At 40.9% G+C, this 19,508-nt stretch overlaps 1 protein-coding gene across 1 annotated transcript in view; it reads right to left on the bottom strand.

The window, feature by feature from the left end:
- TERF1 (telomeric repeat binding factor 1) overlaps positions 1-19,508 on the bottom strand; it is a 282,827-nt gene that overhangs the window by 29,837 nt on the left and 233,482 nt on the right. Inside the window, exon 10 of the mRNA XM_069220352.1 lies at positions 11,510-11,571. Within this exon, the coding sequence (XP_069076453.1) occupies positions 11,510-11,571 (62 nt within the window). The remainder of the gene's footprint in view (positions 1-11,509; positions 11,572-19,508) is intronic.

Raw genomic sequence — 19,508 nt, 5'->3', positions numbered from 1 at the left:
CCACTTCTGAAGAACAGTACTCTGTGATCGAAAAAAAACATTGGCAATTGTATGGAGTTTAGAAACCTTCAGAAATGTTCTTTTGGTGGGTATAAAGTTGAAATACGGCGTGACCACGAACCCTTATCGAAAGTGCTGACACCAGAAGGTTTATTACATGGCAGTCCCAGGATAGCAAGGATGTCAGTGAGATTAATGGACTACAGGTATACATTGCATTATCTACCAGGTGTAAAAATAGGGTACCAGATTACTTGAGCAGGCTGCCATTGACACTAGAAGAAGTTTTAAAAGGAAGATGTGAATGTTGCATGGGCATGCATAGTGAAATTGAATGCCATAATCGAAGATGGATGGAAGAAGGCTTTTGAGAATGACCTAACATTTGTGGATGTAAGGAAAGTTATGGTGGAAGGATGGACGGATAAAAAAATCTTTGAAGGAGGAGTGTAATTGTTTCTGGGAAGTTGGTAATGAGTTAACAGTTAACCACAATGTTTTAAGGGGTGAAAAAGTGGTACCGCCTAAGAGTTTGAGGACCTCAATAGTTAAATTATGCCATGAAGGACAATTAGGCATAGTGAAGCGTAAGAAGAAGGTGAAAGGGACTTACTGGTGGCCAGGGATGGATTTGGAGGTGGAAAGAGTTGTCAGAGTGTGTGATGAGTGTGAAGGAGCAGACAAGTCACAAGTGTTGATGAATCCATGTCTCCATCCTGTTTCTTGTCCTGGATATGGCTTGGGAAACCAAACGAGTGGACATAATGGGTCCAGTGTGTGAGTAAGATGGTGGTATTTGGTATGTGTTGGTAGCTATCCACTACTTTTCAAAGTGGCCATAAGTTGCGTTTGTACGCAGTGCAAATGCGGATGCTGTTGCAGCATTCTTGGATGGGATTTTTCAGAGAGTGGGACTCCCTAAAAGAGTCATAACAGGATTCAAGTGTGAAGTTTTGAAAGGTTTAATGTTGCGTAATGAAATTGAACATAAATTTACAGTAAGAAGTGGCGATTCACCTGGATGCACTATAGAAAAGTAGTTTGAACCTGCCTTTGTGGCATGTAGTAACCTTGAGAGCAAATACTAATATCAAACATCTAAACAATGAAAGGACGGATGGAACGAGAAGAGAGTGAAACAAAGAGAAAAAGAAAAGAGATAATGGCGACTGAGTGGAAAGACGAGACAAAAAAGGATGAGAGTGAGGGGAGAGAAAGAATGGACTGAATGTAAACTCATGAGGGGAAACAAAAAAGAAAATAGCAAACGAGACAAGAGAAATAGAAAAGTGTGTGATAGAGAGAAGACAAAATAAAATGAAAGACAGTGTGTAGTACACTTCATACTATGTTATTGTACCCTATGTTATTGTACCCTTATGTTTTGTACTCTTTGTTATTTACCAATGCTTACTTATAGTTTACTTTTAGGCTTTGTGAGTTCTGTACCGTTAAGCGGGTAGAGCTTTCCTTTGGGTTCTAGATCTCGGGGGGCCACTTTGATTCTTACTTTCAGGCTGTACGGTTGTTCCTGTGCCTGCCGTGGACCCTTATTAAATACAGAGTCTGGAAACCTCTACTCTGTGTCCGAGGACTCTTTTGAATGGTGTTAACCTTCTTACCGCCCTACACAGTGCTATGAAAATAAAAATCGACTAAATCCATATTCACAAAATTTTAGGGAGGGGGGTCGATTTCGTTTTCTTTAAAACAAACCGTAGGTCCTGGGTAGCTGTGGCAAAGAGCAATCAGGCATAATTCATTGGAAAACAACTGTGAAGCATTAATTAGTACCAAAACAGTAAGTAAGAAACATTACACAATAAAAGCCCCACTCTAATTTATAAAAAAATAAAAATAAAAATATTTGTATTTTGAAACAGACACCAAAACCACAAAAATCCATGAAGGGAGCCAGAGTCATGATTTGTTTTTAAAGGTGTGCAAAAATCACTGCAATTAACTCCAAAATGGTTTATGAATCACTGCATTTCTCTTCTAGCGGTAATTTATAAGCCTCAAATGAGAGGGTCCAGGCCAAAGTCAATATTTTATAGGATGACTACGACGGCGCACAGGTCCAAAGTAGGCGGTGTTTTGGTCCCATTCAAACCTTTACCTTCGCACTTCTCTGGGGCTTTTTCTCATCGATGGGTTCATTGGTAGAGTCCTCTGCAGCTTGAGCCTAGAGTTCAGTTTGATGTTGGGGGACAGATGAAACACAGAGTCTGGTGGAAGCCTTTGTGCTCAACAGCGTTTGAGGCTACATGCAAACCTCAGTTTGTACCCAAAAATCGTTATCTTTTGTTTTAGGCTCACAAGTTGCAGTTTGGCAGGGGGAAAGAGTACACTCTTGCACTAGCCATGGGCCCACGACCAGTAGGGCACCTCTTGGAGCTAGGACTCGATGTTCTGGGCTGCACTAGTGGAGCCAAGAACAAGTAATGTGGCAACTGCTCAGCTGGGCACTTTTCTTTAGCTTTTGTGTCCCTGAAGCTTAACAGACGGCTAGCCAACTAGGCCTTGGACTTCACTCAATGGTCCTTGGAACAAGTAGAAGCAGGTCTAGCCCTTGGGGTCTCTTGCCAAGAAGTCCACCGCAGGAGGAACCCTTCTTTTTCTGAAGTACTGTCTTGGTTCAGCAAGAGCAGTCTTTCTTGGTGCAGCCTTTCCATCTGAGGTCCACAGGTTCAGAAGATGTAGTAATTTTTCTATTCTTTCAGATTCCATTGGTGTTGTGAAGCTGGAAGCCAGGGGTGCCACTTTTATGCCAATTTTCAGTTTGTGTGGTTAGGACCCCCTAACCAATGTGGGCAATATTTCCACAGGGCAACCATAACCAATCTTAAACCACTTCCTGTGGGGTTGGCACTAAACAACGCCAGAGTGCGTCTCTCTGCCTGACTCCAATATGTTGGGATCCTTATGTTGTAAGTACAGGAGTCAATAAGTTGTGTTGTAACTGCATTTAATGGAGCATCCACACACAGAGGAAAACAGTAGAATGCAAAACCGAGAATATATTCAAAAATCATCATAAATAAACCAATCATAACAGAAGTAAGTACTCAAGCTAACAGAGCATGTTAGATGGGCTATTACTCACAATATAGGTAAATAGTAAAGATACTATTTCAGATACTACAACTATAATCTTACCACACACCTCCCACTTTCAAGAAAAAAGTAAATACTAACAACCAAATATATATATCAGAACATAAAATCTTCAAATATTTTGGGTAATTTCATATTCCTTCTTCTGTTTCCACACATGCAAGAAGGTACCTAATGCTGGAATTCGATAAAATGCTGCCATCAGTACTGGAACCATCAGGTGACAACCTGACATTGGTATTACAAGAATCACTTGCAAAATCAGGTTCAGATACATCAACTAAATCATCACCAATCTCCTTTTTCACTCTAGCCAACCTGGAACAACTCCACCAAGTACCATTATGATGGAGAGCTGAGGTTTTACCTACTCTTAGAATTTTCCAAGTCTTGGAAAAGTTGGAACTCCCTTTTCTGACATGCCCAGGGAACTTGATTTTAACCCAATCACCAGCGCATTTCATTATTCGCCTTAAATTAGTTTTTGACATGTTGTCTTACCATGATCTACATTTTTTCTGACGGTCATAACATTTTTCACATCACAAACATTATTACCTCAAGACAATCAACTTGGATCTAATTCTAGGCCTAGGTCGCCTTCCTTTGAGCAATTAAAATGGAGAACATTTGGTAGTATAACGTGGCATACAATGATACGGCTTCAATAACTCTGCTACATGTTGTTTAACATCAATGTGTACTTTAATAGCTAACTGAATTCTTTCCACAAGTCTTGTTAAATCTTTCCTTAAACCATTCATGTTTGGTGAATGCAACACCATCTTGATATTTTTAATACCTAAATTCCTTAAGTAAACTTGCAACTTACAGGGAATAAAAAGTACTCCATGGTATGAAGTAACGGAATCTGGAAAAACTTCTTTTCTGAAAGATTCTTGAAGAAAAATATTAACCTCTTTCCTGTTGGGTTAAGAAATCCACTTAGGTTCCACCCATTTAGAAAAATAATCAATCATCACCAATTCAAAATTTTGCCACGTTCAAAAGCTTCATAAGGTCCTAAAATATCAATAGCTAAATCTTTTCATGGTTTATCTGGTAAACTTGTTATCACTAGAACTGTCTGCTGAGTTTTCAACACTTTATTTGAATTGAGACACAAAGGCTAGTCTTCCACAAACTTGACAATATCACTATCGATATACGGCCACCAAAACAATTCTCTAGTTTTCTTAATGGTACCCGACTGTCCAATGTGGCAAAGATAAGCAACTGAAAGAAGTTTCTTCCTGACACCAAGTGGAGGAATATAACTTCCACCCTTCGCAAATAAATCATTTCCAATTGACTATTCATTCCTACCTTTCCAGTAAACCTGAAGTTCCTTAGACTTCTCCAATGGCCATCAATTAATAATAATACTCTTTAACAGATTTCAAAGTATCACCTTCCAAAGAAGCATTTAACCAATCCGCCCTGGACAGAACTTGACCAACAGAAAGCACTACATCCTCTAACTTTGCTACCACACATTCTTCAGGAATGTCAACATCCTTAGTCTCAGATAAACAATCCCCTCTTACACTTTAAAAACTAGGAATGTGAATAACCATAAAATTATATTCATACAGTTTTGCTAGCAACCTTAGCAATCTGGAAGAAGTTTTACCCACACCATCGTTAGACAACAAGGAAATCAAAGGTGTGTGATCAATTTTCAAGTGAAAAGACTTTCCCTTGGTATATATATATTTGAAAATACTCCACAGACCAAGCACAAGGAAAAGCTTTCCGCTCAATAGTGGAGTATCTAGATTCAAAAGCAGATAGAGGTCTAGATGCAAAAGCAATGGTGTGAAAAAGAAGAAACACATTGAGACTTATTAACTGCCTCTTTCAAACAACTGAAAGCCTTTGAATATGCCTCTGACTAGTCAAATCTGACACCCTTTAAGTAATGACAGTAAAGGTAGTCACAAAATCTTTTAACAAATCTAGAATAATATTTACACAAACCTAGAAATTATTTAGGTTGTTCCAAATTAAAAGGCTTATTCATATTCTGGATATATTCTAACAAATCCGTCTTTGGAGATATCCCATTCTCTGAAATTGTATGTCCCAAATATGCAACTTCATGCATAAAGAATCTGCATTTGTTCAAACGTGCTGTCATGCCTTTCTCTTCTAAAATGGTTAACACTTTGCTTAATAGACTAAAATGTTGATCTGCATAATATGAATATACCAAAATGTCATCCTGAAACACTATTACCCCCATCAATGCTCCCAAACAGACAAAACAATAGTTTTTGAAATACTAATACAGCAGATGCGAGTCCAAAGGCATCCTGATGTATCTGAATGCCCCACCTGGTGTGATAAAAGTGGTAATATGTTGAGAATCATTTGTCAGTTGATCTTGATGATAAGCAGCCTTGATGTCAATAGTGGTAAAATGCTTTGCTCCATTCAACTTTGCAAGCTATTTTTGAATTTGTGGTAATGGATGACAATCCATCAAAATGCGTTTAATGACTGACCTTAGATCTACACACATTCTCCTGTATTTATTGTTTTGACCAAAACAATCAAAGAAACCCATTCAGAAGCATTCACCAGTGCAAGCACTCACTCTTCACAAATATCCTAAAGTATCTTAGACAACCACTCCTAACAGAAAGTGTAACATGCCTTAACTCAAGTTTGATAAGTAAAACATCATTCTTTAACTGAATATAATGTGTAAAACCCTTCACAAGTTCTTTTCGGAAGAGACTTTTATGTTTTTTCCAGCAAACCTTCCAATCTATCTTGTTCACACCACATGTCCTGAACAAACCACACATCTTCCACCATGTACACTTGAACTTTTGCATTTGGATTAAGCGTTATACTGAATTTTCCTTGATGTCTCCAACCCAACACTTGCAAGCCATCCACTGCAACTTACACTTTTCCAAAAATGGATCTGTGTTTGAATCTAATCTCAGCCACAAAATAACCAATCATGGTAATCTTTTTGCTGCCAGAACCAGACACAAACATCACTGGTTTCCATTTTTTGGTCACATCAATTTTTGTAGAAATGAACATCTGAAATATTGGTGTATGGAGAACCCAGACCAGCCATAACTTCCAACATTCTCCCATCAATACATATTTCACACATGGGAGGCACACAGGGATAATTATCCACATCATCATACAGACCTTTGGCCTTACAGACTACAAACATGAGTTGCACCCACTTCCTTTTGATTTACACCACACTCACCTACACCTACTTGAACTAAACTACATTGATCTTCACATGTACGAGTTATACATGCCCTGTTTTCTCCATGCACACAGAAAACAACACATATCCTACTTCACTATTTATATTTTCATGAACAACTGACAAGTTTGGATGTAAGTAGGCACACTGACCCAAAAGGACTGATCTTGAGCTGAATGTGGCCTTGAACCACAGTGATTACATTGAAATTTAGTAGGAGTAGTGGTAGTAATTGTTTCCAACTTAACAAACTTCCCTTTAGCACCAGCTAACATCCATAATTGCTAATGATGAATATTGTCAACATTAATGGTTTTAAAAGAATTGAGAGATTGTTCCACACTTTTAGCAATATTAATTGCTTCCTGCAATGAAGGATTCTGTTGCTGTAAAAGTTGCTCTTGGATTTTCTTCTTAGAGCATCATATAACTAACTGATCCCTGATATACGTATCCACTTAAGCCCCAAAAGCACAATCAGTAGCAAGTGCTCTTAAAGTTGAAACGTATGACTAAACTGACTCATTGAGATGCTGATGTCTAGTATAAAAATAAAATGTTTCCAATTCAATCTGTGGCTCCTCATTAAATCTTTTCATAAGTCTACCTAAAGTTTCAGAGAAACAATCAGTCTCCAGCTTCCACTCCGTGTGGTGGTGTCAGAGGTGGTAAATGCTCAAAAATATCTTATGCTTCCATCCCTATTAAATTAAGTAACAGTGCCTATTTCCTCTCTGCCCCAAAAGAATTCCCACTAATAGCCATCATATAGTTTTGAAATGTCTCAGCCACTTCTCCCATTTCATGCTTGGCCAATTAGGTCCACTAAAATATGGAGGAGGAGAATTTTCACAAGTAGCGCTCATGCTAATGTAGGATTACAAATAATAAATATGGCAATATTCCTGCCATATTCCACAATTCCTGCTTAAAATACCTTAGACCAAATAAAATGAATCCAATGGCATCAATTAATACGCTAAATATGTCGATAACCACCAACGTATTCTTCAGGCATCTGATTCCTTGCACACTTGCAGAAAAGACGGCGACTGTCAGCTTAACACGTGTTGCACTCGCGTAGATCGCGCTGTCCACAAACTGCAATGGCTGACAGGAGATGTCTCACACACACACACACACACACGATGTGCAAGGTCTCTCTCCTACTCGCGTGCAGAAGGCGCGCACTGTCGTCATCTCCTCCGTGACGGTAATGTGAACCAAATTAAAATAGCCAAATTCCAGCCCACTACAGTCCTTGGTAGTGTCTTTAGGATGACCTGGTTGCTACAAATAACACCTTAGGAGCAATCCATCAGGAACTGTTGCTTGACAATAATCCTTGTTCTCCACTGTGCTTCAAATAAGTATTTGCAGTGTTGAAAATGGATGCTCCCAAGTCTTCCCAAAAACTTGTCACCAAAATGTGGTACGTACAGAAGCCAATACGTTGTGTAGTAAATGCATTTAATGGAGCATCCACGCACTCGGGAAAACAGCCAGCAACCGAAGTAGAATACAACTCCGAATACGTTAAAAAAACATCATAAATAAACAAATCATAATAGAAGTAAGTAGTCTACCTAACACGGCAAGCTAGACAGACTATTACCAACATTATAGGTAAACAATAAAGATAGTATTTCAGAAACTATAACCTTACCATGCATTCTTTCCTGGGTCAGAGCTATGGGCACTCCCCCGAGGCGTGTCCAGTATAATAAGCAATTTTCCACGGAAAACAGGTTCTGCATTGACCTTTTCCCCTCTGGAAGAGATGCCAGGCTGTCCACCCAAACAAAGGGATGGGCAGGCTACAGTATGACTCTCATATGCTTATCAGAGGCAGCTGCCTCTTGGAAGCTAGGTCTCCTGTTGCCACAGCCCTCTGTCCCTCTTTTAAGGAAGTCTCAACTCCTCCCAACATCAGACCTTTTGTTCCCCATTCCCAGGAGCACTTCACACCTTCTGGCATGACACCAGAAGGCTGTCCTAGGTGACGACTACTGTAGTTAATCAGAAACAGCCACCAGAACTGTGTAAGAAAGGGGTGACTTTCTAAAGCCTCCTTTATTTCACAAGGTATCTAAAATCCAACTTAAGGTGAGTTAGGAACAATAAGGTGAGCTTACTTTAACGATTAATTTGATACTTTGAAGAACTGTGCTTGGTGGTCCCAAATGGAAGTTAGCATTTAGCGGCCAGGCTAGTGAAACCCCATGTTAGCCAATGGGACTACCAGCCTTGTTACCGTGATAATAACAATGATGAGTTTTCACTATCAGGACATGTAAAAGGTAAGAAACACAGGTCCTCCTTTTTAATATTTAGCACCCTGTCTTTGGGGGTGACATATAAATATTAAACTTGCCACTATAATTTATTTTACCACATCGGGTTGGTAGTTTAAAAGATTCCAGACTAGACTTCCGTAAAAGACCTAGAGTCATGTTTTCACTATTTACCTGCAGTTGTGGTACAATTAAGTGATGTAGTCCACTAATATCATTTCCCTTATTAGCCCTGGGTACATTCTGTACCATATACTGGGGACGTATAGGTAAGTTAAATATGCAAATAAGGTATTAGACAATTGTACATACATTTCCAAGCATCAGTCTAAAAATGACGCAGAAAGTGGGGTAGTGGTGATCCTGCAAAAAGGGCATTTCTCTCACATGCTTCATAAAGCCATATATCACAGGTTAAATGACTATGATTATCAAGGCCAACTCCCTCCTCGCAGCAAGTTATTGCCACCAGATACTGTCTTATGGAAGCATATTTCAGACTCAACTTTACCAAACCCAGCAGATATGACAAAAGTTCATGCGAGCTGCTCAACACAGGATGCAAGCCCAATCCAGGCCTTATAACTCATAATGACATTGCATGATGGTCAGGGTAGTCAGATGGTGGGATCATTCACTGTGTTCTTCATTGGAGCTTTATTACAAGGAGTTGCAGCCAGAGTGAGCGAGCTCGAAAAGTAAGGGCAAAATACTTGCCTTGTCCACTGAAGGAGGCCTGGATTGCATAACATTGTAGGGATACACAGATCAAAATAAAAACACTGCGGTTTCTATAGCCACTGTGGCTTTGAAAAAGCTTTGCGGTGCAATAATAGGAGTGAAATGGGCAAAATCTAATCTAAGATTATAGTATCAACAGGGGAAGGGCACTGAGCAGTGTGATTGGTGAAGTTACAATATTTTAATATGCAAACATGGACTGAAATGTTTCGGTTTCAACAATCAAGCTTTTTATTCCTTAAAAATGCAAATATGTGGCCGTGGACTTAAAATAAGAAAAGTTATGCATGAAGCCCGTTCACTCTACAGGCTCCAGCAGTCTCAGTTGTGAGACCTTTTGATGGACAAAAGATAGTTAAATTGCAAAGGTGCACAGTTTTAAAGCTGTTGAAGTCCAACAGACTCTTTCAGATGACAGAGGTACACTCTGAAAGAGTCAGTAGACGTTTAAAGCCTATGCCATGTAATACCCGTGTTTTAATTTTACAGGAGCCACCTCGCAATAAGCGGAGATGCCCGTTTAGCTGCTTTTTAATGCACTTAATTCTTGGGGGGGGAGGCGATTTTATTCTGGTGTTTTTCTTTCAGGGGGTAGCCAACAGCTCTACCCTTTTTGGGGAATGTTGATGTTATGTATTCAATAAACTTTTCCCAGCTGCCATTCTGGCAAAAGATACTATGCTCTGCTCGATAATGGCTGGTAGGCCCGCTTCGTTACAGTGTAGCCTTTTTAAATTTGTATTGTGCATGTCTATCAATAGTGCTTTAGATGTGTGCTGTGCTTATATTGTAGTGGATAAGATGACAACCTGCAGGTGATGGTCACATTCAGATCGATGTTCAATTCCACATTGCAGGATATGTACAAATAAAGTAATAGATGTCACTGTGTAATCCAAATATCAATCAATCAATCAGGATTTATAAAGTGCGGCTAATCACCCGATATGGTATCCAGGCGCTCGCTTGCAATATGAGATGCGTTTCTCAGAAGCCTGTGTCCATGATGGAGGAGTGTCGTCTGCAAACCTGCCATTTAACACTCTCAATCCTGCTATTGGGCAGAAAGTAAAAAAACTTCTCCCAACTTTATCCAGGCGAGCTTACGTGGCAGGGCCTGAATTAGTACTTGCCCGTAAACAGCCTGCCTCATAATGACTGAATTTGTCATCTTGGCTACAGAATAAATTGGCATCAATATCTCCTATCATCAAAATTTCTGAATTTATGTACTCCGTTTTGATATCCATTATTACTTCACTTAACCTTACCAGCATTATTCTTTTATTCTTCTTAGGAGGATTGATATATGTATTAATAAATATCAGTTGAGACTATGGATCTGCAGTCCACCCTTTAATGCTTAATGGCAGGTTCCCTGGCTCATCTTACAACTTGTAGGAGGCAGGGGAGAATACAGGTGAGACCGCCCTTTAGGTGCCTTGTTTTTCAGTCTTTATCGCCGGGCTCATATATTCTACAAATCCTATCTGTGGACAAGTACCCTGCAACACAAGAACCTGAAATGTTTGCAAGTAACCCATCGGGCTTTGGTTGTTTATCTTTTGAGTTAAGCCACCCTGATTCCAGGAACATATTTTTAACGCAAGTCCCATTTAAAATTCTGTCCTTGTGTTCTCAGTATTTCATTCGACTGGATCCCTGATAGAAAGAGTTGCTGGAAGCCAGCCCCAAACCATTGGGGGCCGATAGCACTGCGATGATAAATTTTTGTTTATTCGTTGGTCAGTTGTGGCGCTCAGACTCGTGTTTGCTTGTCGGCCTACTGCGCCTTTTAATACAGAAGTTGATTTTGTGGAACTCCCATATGCTGGTGAGTAGGTATCTGTGACAAAGTGTGCGATTTGTATGCCCCAGTTTCTTAAAGTTGTTTTGTTTTGATGGAGAAGATCAGCATATTCATGTGGAGCAAAGGTTACCAATGTGGGGTCAGTTAGTTGTGTTTTAATTTCGGTTATTTCAGTTGTGATATTAAAACGAGGAGGGTTTGGACACTACAATAGTAGGCACAGACATGAAACGCAAAGTAGGTAAAGTGGTATATTATTTTATATACACTGTACATGTATTATTTTCCTGAAAAAGCACATACCCGTCTCATTTTGATTTCAGGAGATGACGACTCTTTCCTTGACTCATGCCAGCATTTTCTACCTAAAATAAAACACATTTGTGAACCATGATAAGAATGGTAAACTGACAGGCATACATTTGCCTGGGAAAAACTACCATTGTACAATTCAAAAAGAATACAATTGCATACAGAGTTGGACAGACTGAAAAGTAGAACGACATCTGTTCAGAATATGAAAACTTTATACATATTTTAACTAAGAATAATACTAGTGTTTACCACGTTTTGCAAGTCTTAACTTTATCAATAAATGCTGCTTCGTTCTAATTTGTTTTTATTACAGAAAGGCACTCTCAGTGGGTCAATGATATTCAAGAGATGAGTGTTGAACACAAAGGTTACAGGTGTGAATTCCTACAGGACCAACTAAGTCTTCTAGGTGACTTTAGGTGATAGCCACGGGAACTCTACCATTGGCATGTGGGTAACTGGCACCTAGTGGTGAGAAAATAAAATGCTACTATAATTGTTAAGTAGAGATTTGTATGCCCAGTACCAGGTTCTTGGATGTGTCAAGGGTGGGCACGCATCCTTCCCTTACACATACACAATCTCACTAGCTACCCCGTCCATATTGCTTTGTTCAATGACTCTGTGGTTACTGGAGGGAACAAACACTATACAAATAACTTTATTAAACTCCTATAACCTGCCTCTCTCCCATTCATAACTTATGGATACATTCTAGCCCACAGAGTAAAGAGGCAGAAGAAGAAACTTCACTTGCCAACCTAAGTCATGACAAACAGGTTTCACAGAAACTCTAGACCAAGCTATGAATCACTCTACAAGAACGCCTCTGGAGCATGGTGCTTATGTGAGCATGCCAATGTAGCCACCAGCCTTAGAAACAAGCCTTGAAAATGTCACTTAAAGCGGTTATCTCTGGCAGACTGAGCACAGGCACTGGATGGAGGACCTGCCCCGTGCAAAGCATGGCAATCAGAAAGTGATTCACAGCCTCATTGCCTCCGAAGACCAATTCGATGATCTCCAAAAGAAACCACACTACATTACATCAAGGAGGTGACTGCAAAAAAACCCCAAAACTTTTCATATTAATCAGCGGAAGGGATATAATAGCTTATTGCAAACATCTTTGGCAAGTTTATCCATAACACATTCCCTAGGGATTGGGGGTCTGGAAACATAGGCTTGAACTCTGTGCATATTTAGGTCTGGCCTGAGCCTTGATCTTTACATTCTATTTAAATCATATTTTAATATACTTACTTACAGCGCATTTCACCATCCCTCTTCAGCCACTGGTCTGTTGCTGTGTCCCATATGTTCCACCCAGCACACCATAAAGTAAGGGGCAATAGCTCACCCTACTTCAACTACTGGCTCTCTTCAATGTGAAAGGCAGCACTTTGATCAGGCACACGTGCACATCTGCCTAAGAAGTAGCCAATGCAGTGCCAAAGCTGGTAGGCCAATCCAAGGCTTAATTTCTATATACATTTTTTAGATGGGTCGTTTGATCCTTGTTTTTGCCAATTTAAGCACAGCATTTTTAGACAATGGCACGTCTCCTTTTTTATATAATATACTTTTATAATGGTTTTCAAAACAAAAACAGCAAAACCAGTAAATAATTCAGGCATTGCTTCTGACTCAGACACAACAAGGAGAAAAATCATAATTTCCAATAATACCTATACACAGAGTCGAAAATGACTCCGCACATCTCTCACCCTGAAAAAGGAAACATTCAATCTGGTCCAGGCGTTACATGTTATATAATATTTCCCCACGTTCAGTTTACTGCTTTCTCTGCCAACTCACAAGTATCCGTACCCCTCTGCCATTCCGTCACCATGGGAGGGTTACTGCTTCTCCAATGCTTAGCAATATCGCATTTATAGAACATAACACCGATGCCCACCAAGGTCTTGATAGTAATATTTTCATCCGATTGATCAATGACCCCAATAATCACAGCCTTGGGTTCTATTGTCACTTGATGGCCCACTACCACAACTATTTTCTCATGAATCAGCAGCCAATAAACCACTATGCATGGGCAGTCCCAGACCACCTGCCATCAGAGTTACCACAATGTTGACAGGGAGAGGAGCTATGCCTCATTTTAATACTTTTACACTTTTAATATTTGGCAAACAGACACTTGTTCTTCTGATGGACACTTCCAACTGTAGAATCCTCACCTGTATAGTAGATATATAGATAGACAGATAGATAGATAGATAGTAGTAACTCCCGAAGGTGGACGGTCCGCTGAGTGGACTGAGAATAGGTAGTCTCAGTGGACCTCGGGAGCAAAATGGCCCTCCTGTCGGACCCGACAATCGAGACAGACGTGTTTGTGAATGTGTGCTCTAATATGTGACACAGCCTAGCACATGACCACAGTCAGCATCCACCTCACCAATGTATTGTAGTAGCCATGGTGTACTGAGCCTGCAGGCCTTCAGGGGGCTGCATCTTTACTAGCATGTAGCAGATTTAGATGTAGAGAACTATCCAGCCTGACAGGGTCCTTCTCCGCACCGCCTTCCCTTTCTTTGCTCCAGAGTCCCTCAAAGAGCTGACCAGCTACACAATAGGTTTGTGTGCAATCAATGTAGCAAACACTGTCAGAATGATCGACTGACTGATGTGAAATTAGTCACAACTTTGGGAAAGGTTGCACCTGCAATTCAGTTATACTGCGCACACAGGAGATGGCAACCAGGAAAACTGCTGTGATTCTCAGTAGTCACAGTGAGCAGCTCGCAGTGGCACAAAAGGTATATGCACAAGAAAGTTCAAGTCCCCTTGTAGCATGACAAACCGCTTCAGAGGAAACATATGAATCGAACATTTGAAAAGCTCATTATAATAGGTGATGGAAATATAGAAGGTTCCTCAGATAGATACAAAAAGGCCAGACAGATTGCTGTTATCTATGGCCACTGCAAGTCCTTGCAAGGCCAATGAAAGAACAAACAATAACACATTTGAAGGTTTAGCATCCAAAGGGTCAGTATGAGAAGAACCACAACAGGCAAGATATTTCTTCCAATGCTCAACACAGACTGACTTTGGGGAAGGTTTTTGGGCTGCAAAGATAACATCACCTGCTTCCGCAGATCGAGTGCATTGAAGTACCATAGATCAAGCTATGTGGATTGAGGTGTACTTTGCGGGGAATGTGTGCAGGATCACCAGGATCAGAGAGCACACAGGACTGTATGAGATCTTCTGTATCAGAGGGGTGTAGAAGTCTCTGTATCAGAGGTGTGTCAGGAAAGGCATACAAGAAAGCACTCTAATTAAACCTCGAATCAACTTCCAAGGACTAAGGTCACCTCTCCAAGCAAGGAAGGTTCTCTTTGGATGTGGAGTTTTGGTGGCTGGCCAACGTCAGTTCCTGGGTAATCTTGGGAATAAAAGGTCACAATAATTCCCTGGAACATTTCTAACATATGATAAAAGTGAAGATACCAGCTCAAGCTACATGCAATCTATTAATCAAAACAATGTGGGAGCCCAGCAGGAATATGCACAGAAAGATAGTCCACTCACAATTTTTCTTGCAAACTGGTACAGATGCAGAGATTTAGCACCAGCTTGCTATCAGCTATAGTGACGTATGTGGTGTTGATTTCATTCAAATCCTTTTCCTTGTGAATAAATCAAAAATCTCATGGGTCAGGGCAAGGTAAGTCTGCATGCAAGGAAAGTTGTTCTGAAGAAACCTTATACTAGTGTTAGCACAAGAGTGTAATGGATGAACTAAGAAAAGGAGAGGTCATAAGGGCCAGCGGCTATAAATGGTCAATGATGGCACACTAAAACCTGTTGTGTCATAGGCTACCATAGCTGTGTGATTAGAAGGCAAGAGCTAGGATCCAGTAAAACATAAAAAATAACTCAAAGAAACACAGGATGGGGACCCCTTATAGAAACTAGCTAAGCGCAAGAGAAACAATTCTAATTTACCCTGACACACACACAAACACACACATTCATGCAGGCACGTGAAAAGCTCTGCACTGCAACTCAGAAAAGAGTTCAACCCCACAGATGCACTACTCCTTCCCAGTGCTGAGCCCCTATTCCCCCTTTTTTAATATTCAGGGCACTTTGCTCGTACGCCTTCACAACATTCTTTTCTACAAAAGTTTTTAGGCCAACTTTGTGTCCTCTTTTCCTCATGTGTTGTAGATTTGAAAGATACTAATGAATTGTGGATTCTCCTGAAGGAACTGAAAAAATATTCAAAATACAGAAGAAAATTTGGTTTGTTTGAGGAAAAAACTGCTGTGCAAGGCAGGGTTAGTTTATCCCATGAATACGTCATCATCAGACGGGTTGTCGAACTAAGATAACCATTTTCACAGTTTTTAGGAACTAGCAGAGTAAAAACTTTAAAAAATATATATTTTGAATCACATTATTTTGCATTTTTTTCTAAGTGGTTTCTGCCTACTTATGATTTGAGGTGGAAAGAGGGATAAGCCCCATTGTTGAATCAGGAAAACTATACATTTCTGAAAAGTAGACCATTTTTAATTAATCAAGATGTCACTGTGTAGATCACTCATGCTTTTCCCAAGGAAACTAACCACTGAAACTAATAATAATAATACAATCATGCAGGAAAACATAGAAATAGGTGATGTTTTTATATGCACGTCTTGCCTTGATGGGTGGTAAGGAGTGCAAGGTAGTATCACTTGTGTGGATCCCGCAAAGTTTTCTTACATAGAACGCCATGAAAACCTCAAATGGTGGCTAAAATCATGCACTTACCTCACATTTTTGTGGGGGGAAACTTAATAAAATTTCGCCCAGCCAGCGTTCCCACACATTTCCCAATTAAAAAAACAATAGTTTGGCTGGGCCTATTGTCTATGACGGGAAAGAATGAAAACTGTGACCAAGGAAACCAATCCATTCATCTTATGGTCCCTAGTTTGGTCTGTTTTAGTTGCAGGTAATTGGCCCAGACACAACTATTTTTTTCAGAACACACAGAGGTAGGAATTCTGTGGATCCCCAGAGATTTGGAAACTTTCTCTCAATGAAATGTGAGAGAAATATGTGGTTTTAGCAAAGATTTGAGGTTTGCTGGGTAAGGAAACAGCAGTGGAATCCACTCAAGCCACACCAACCGGGATTTGCCTGGATCTCTAGGGTTTATAAATGTCCAGGTTTCACAGGGACCCCTGGTTGCTAGCTGGCCCAGAGCCCGAGTGAGGCTCTTCACCATGGCAAGTGAGAAGAAACAGATTTACCTCATCTCTGCCGACCCATATGTCAAAACTATAAGGAAAAGAATTCAGGTTTCCCCTTGACTTTCATGGGAAAGGAGTTGCCCTAGGCCCCAAGGAGGAGAAAAATTGTTGGGGCTTTAGCGGTGGAGGTGTGTGTCTGATGGCAGAACAGACCAGCCCCACCCTATTGTGTTTTTAAGTATCCCTGGCATACACAGGGCTTTCTGTACCCATGGGGGCAAAATGGGGGTAAATCCTTCTATCCTCCCCCATAGGGGAGAGCAGAAGGCAGAAAACTACTGAAGCTTTACGAGTAGGGGGTATTGCCCGATGCCTGACGGCACCAACCTCATTTGTTTTTTATTGTTAAAACATCTGTGGATATGGTGGGCTTTGTGCCCCCCGGAGGAGAGGGGTGTAAAGGCTGGTGGGCCCGTTATAAGGTGGGGCCCATTATGGAATGGGCTATCCCACCCCCTTTTTAGGGTCGAGCCTGCGTCGCATGCGCTTGCGTTTCGCTAAGCGAGACGCTTTAGGAATTAAAAAGGGCTCGGAGCCCTGTCCACGTCACGTCAGTGTCTTTCATTGGTTCGTGGGCTTGCCTGTTGGAATCTGCTTGATTTCATTAGTTGAAGGCACGCATACGTCATGCCTTTCCCGGTGGTTAGCCCCCCTCGAGCGCATCAAACAAGTACAGAAAACATGCAAGGCTCGCTCTTTTCCGTCCGGTTTGTGGACTACTTTTTCTCTATTTTCACAATCTCTGTTTCTGGGAGGAACTCGTGACGTTTGTGTTGATCCCTTCGAAAACATCCAGTTCCGCTGGCAGGAGACGGAACCAATCACATCCTTCAAGTAGAGCATTTTAGCTTTCATATCATTTCAAATGAAATAGCACGCGCCAGGTCATCCCATGGAAGGGGAGTGACTTGCTTTAATGCTTAGTGCAAACGAATCATATTTTAGCTGAATGTCTTTGCGAAAGGAGACAACATGAACTACTGTAAGTCTTGCATGCTGATGCAGAGTGAGGTGCAAGCTAGACAAGTTATATCCTTGTTTCTGGTGATGGTCTATACATACTTAAGCTCTCTTTCAAGCACTCACATCCATAGTCACTGTACTGCCCTGTACACTAGCATATTCTAGGTCACCACCTGTGGTCAGGACGATCACCTCTTAGCATGACCATGGAGACATGGAATTTGTAAGAACACATGTAGATGGTATTGCACCTTGTCATGAAAGACGCAATTGTGACTTGTTGATGAGATGATTTTACACTCATGGATGACGTGTTTGCACTCATAGTGTAAGCAGAACACTAACCTGGAGGATATACTTCTTTGAGTGCCATCTAGAGACCATTCCACCAATGCAGATGTGAGCGCACCCGTGAACACTAACCCATGAACCCAAGAACATTAACATTTAAACACAGTGATTTTCAAGCTCTTTCTGCTAGGCTTACACCTCTCCTCTTTTCTCATATTGTCCAGCACTGTGATCCATGAGGGTTCGAAGTTATTTTTTCACCACAAGCAATCTTTTTGAATATGATGGGAAAACACTTTTAGACTGGCTATCGTATGTTCAGCCTCGTGTCTCCTTGTGCATTTTTTAGTCATGAGTAGTACTGACTGAGGACACTTTGCTGATCACCTTGTTTGACTGATTTTATGGGTGGCAAACTATGAAGCTTCGAGCTGCTGAGCAATTCAGATCTTTGTAGGTACTGGAGAACAATTATCACCTGTCACTTTTGTGGTACTGTATTTGCATATAAAGGTAACTGGACAGAGGCAGAGAGGATCAACATAGTAATAGGTTTCACTATAGACAGAGATAGTCACAAAGACAGGCAGGCTGCCGGAAACAGCAGGCAGCCCAATGTAAAGACAAAGGCTAATATAGTTATATTTACATTGAAATAAAGAGATTGAGAGACAAAAGCTTGCGCATGCGTTTCGCTAAGCGAGACGCTTTAGGAATTAAAAAGGGCTCAGAGCCCCGTCCATGTCACATTAGTGTCTTTCATTGGTTCGTGGGCTTGTTAGAATCTACTTGATTTAATTAGTGGAAGGCACGCATACGTCATGCCTTTACCGGTGGTTAGCCCTCCTCGAGCGCATTGACCAAGTACAGAAAACATATGAGGCTTGCTGTTTTCCGTCCGGTTCGTGGACTACTTTTTCTCTATTTTCGCAGTGCGATCTCGCTGGGCAGAAGTTTAGCGCTTTGCATATCGACCTTGTTACACAGTTAATTGCACTTTTTCCGGTTATGTACATAATTGCAGTTTTGCCGATAGGTTTAATTACGAGTGAAAAGACTGGTTAGGAGTTTACAACACTATTAGCTCTAACATGAGCAAACGCGAGACCCGTTGCATTGCAAATGCTTGTTTAAAATACTATCCGTGGTGCTCATGTGCTTTCTGCCCCTCTGGATAGTGTGGGGAGGGCAGATACAATGTGGGGTCATTATGGATTGGGGCACGGCCTGATGCCTGGGTGAGCGGCCTTCATGCCTACAACTACATTTTTGGATTATTTTCACTGGAGTCTAATGGCCTTTGTACTCTTCCTCCTGAAGGTGAGTGGGTGGGGGTTCGAGACTGGGGTAACCCCTCCCCCAATAAGCCCCCAGGGGGGCTTAAAGGCTCTTGGACACCTACTTTTAATACTATCCCTGGTATGTAATGGACTTTTTACCTCCTTGGGGCTAAAAGA

This window comes from Pleurodeles waltl, chromosome 2_2 (genome assembly GCF_031143425.1).
Source record: "Pleurodeles waltl isolate 20211129_DDA chromosome 2_2, aPleWal1.hap1.20221129, whole genome shotgun sequence".
Classification (NCBI taxonomy): Eukaryota; Metazoa; Chordata; class Amphibia; order Caudata; family Salamandridae; genus Pleurodeles; species Pleurodeles waltl.
The sequence above is the reverse complement of the archived record's forward strand: the minus strand, read 5'-3'. Positions and strand labels throughout refer to the sequence as shown.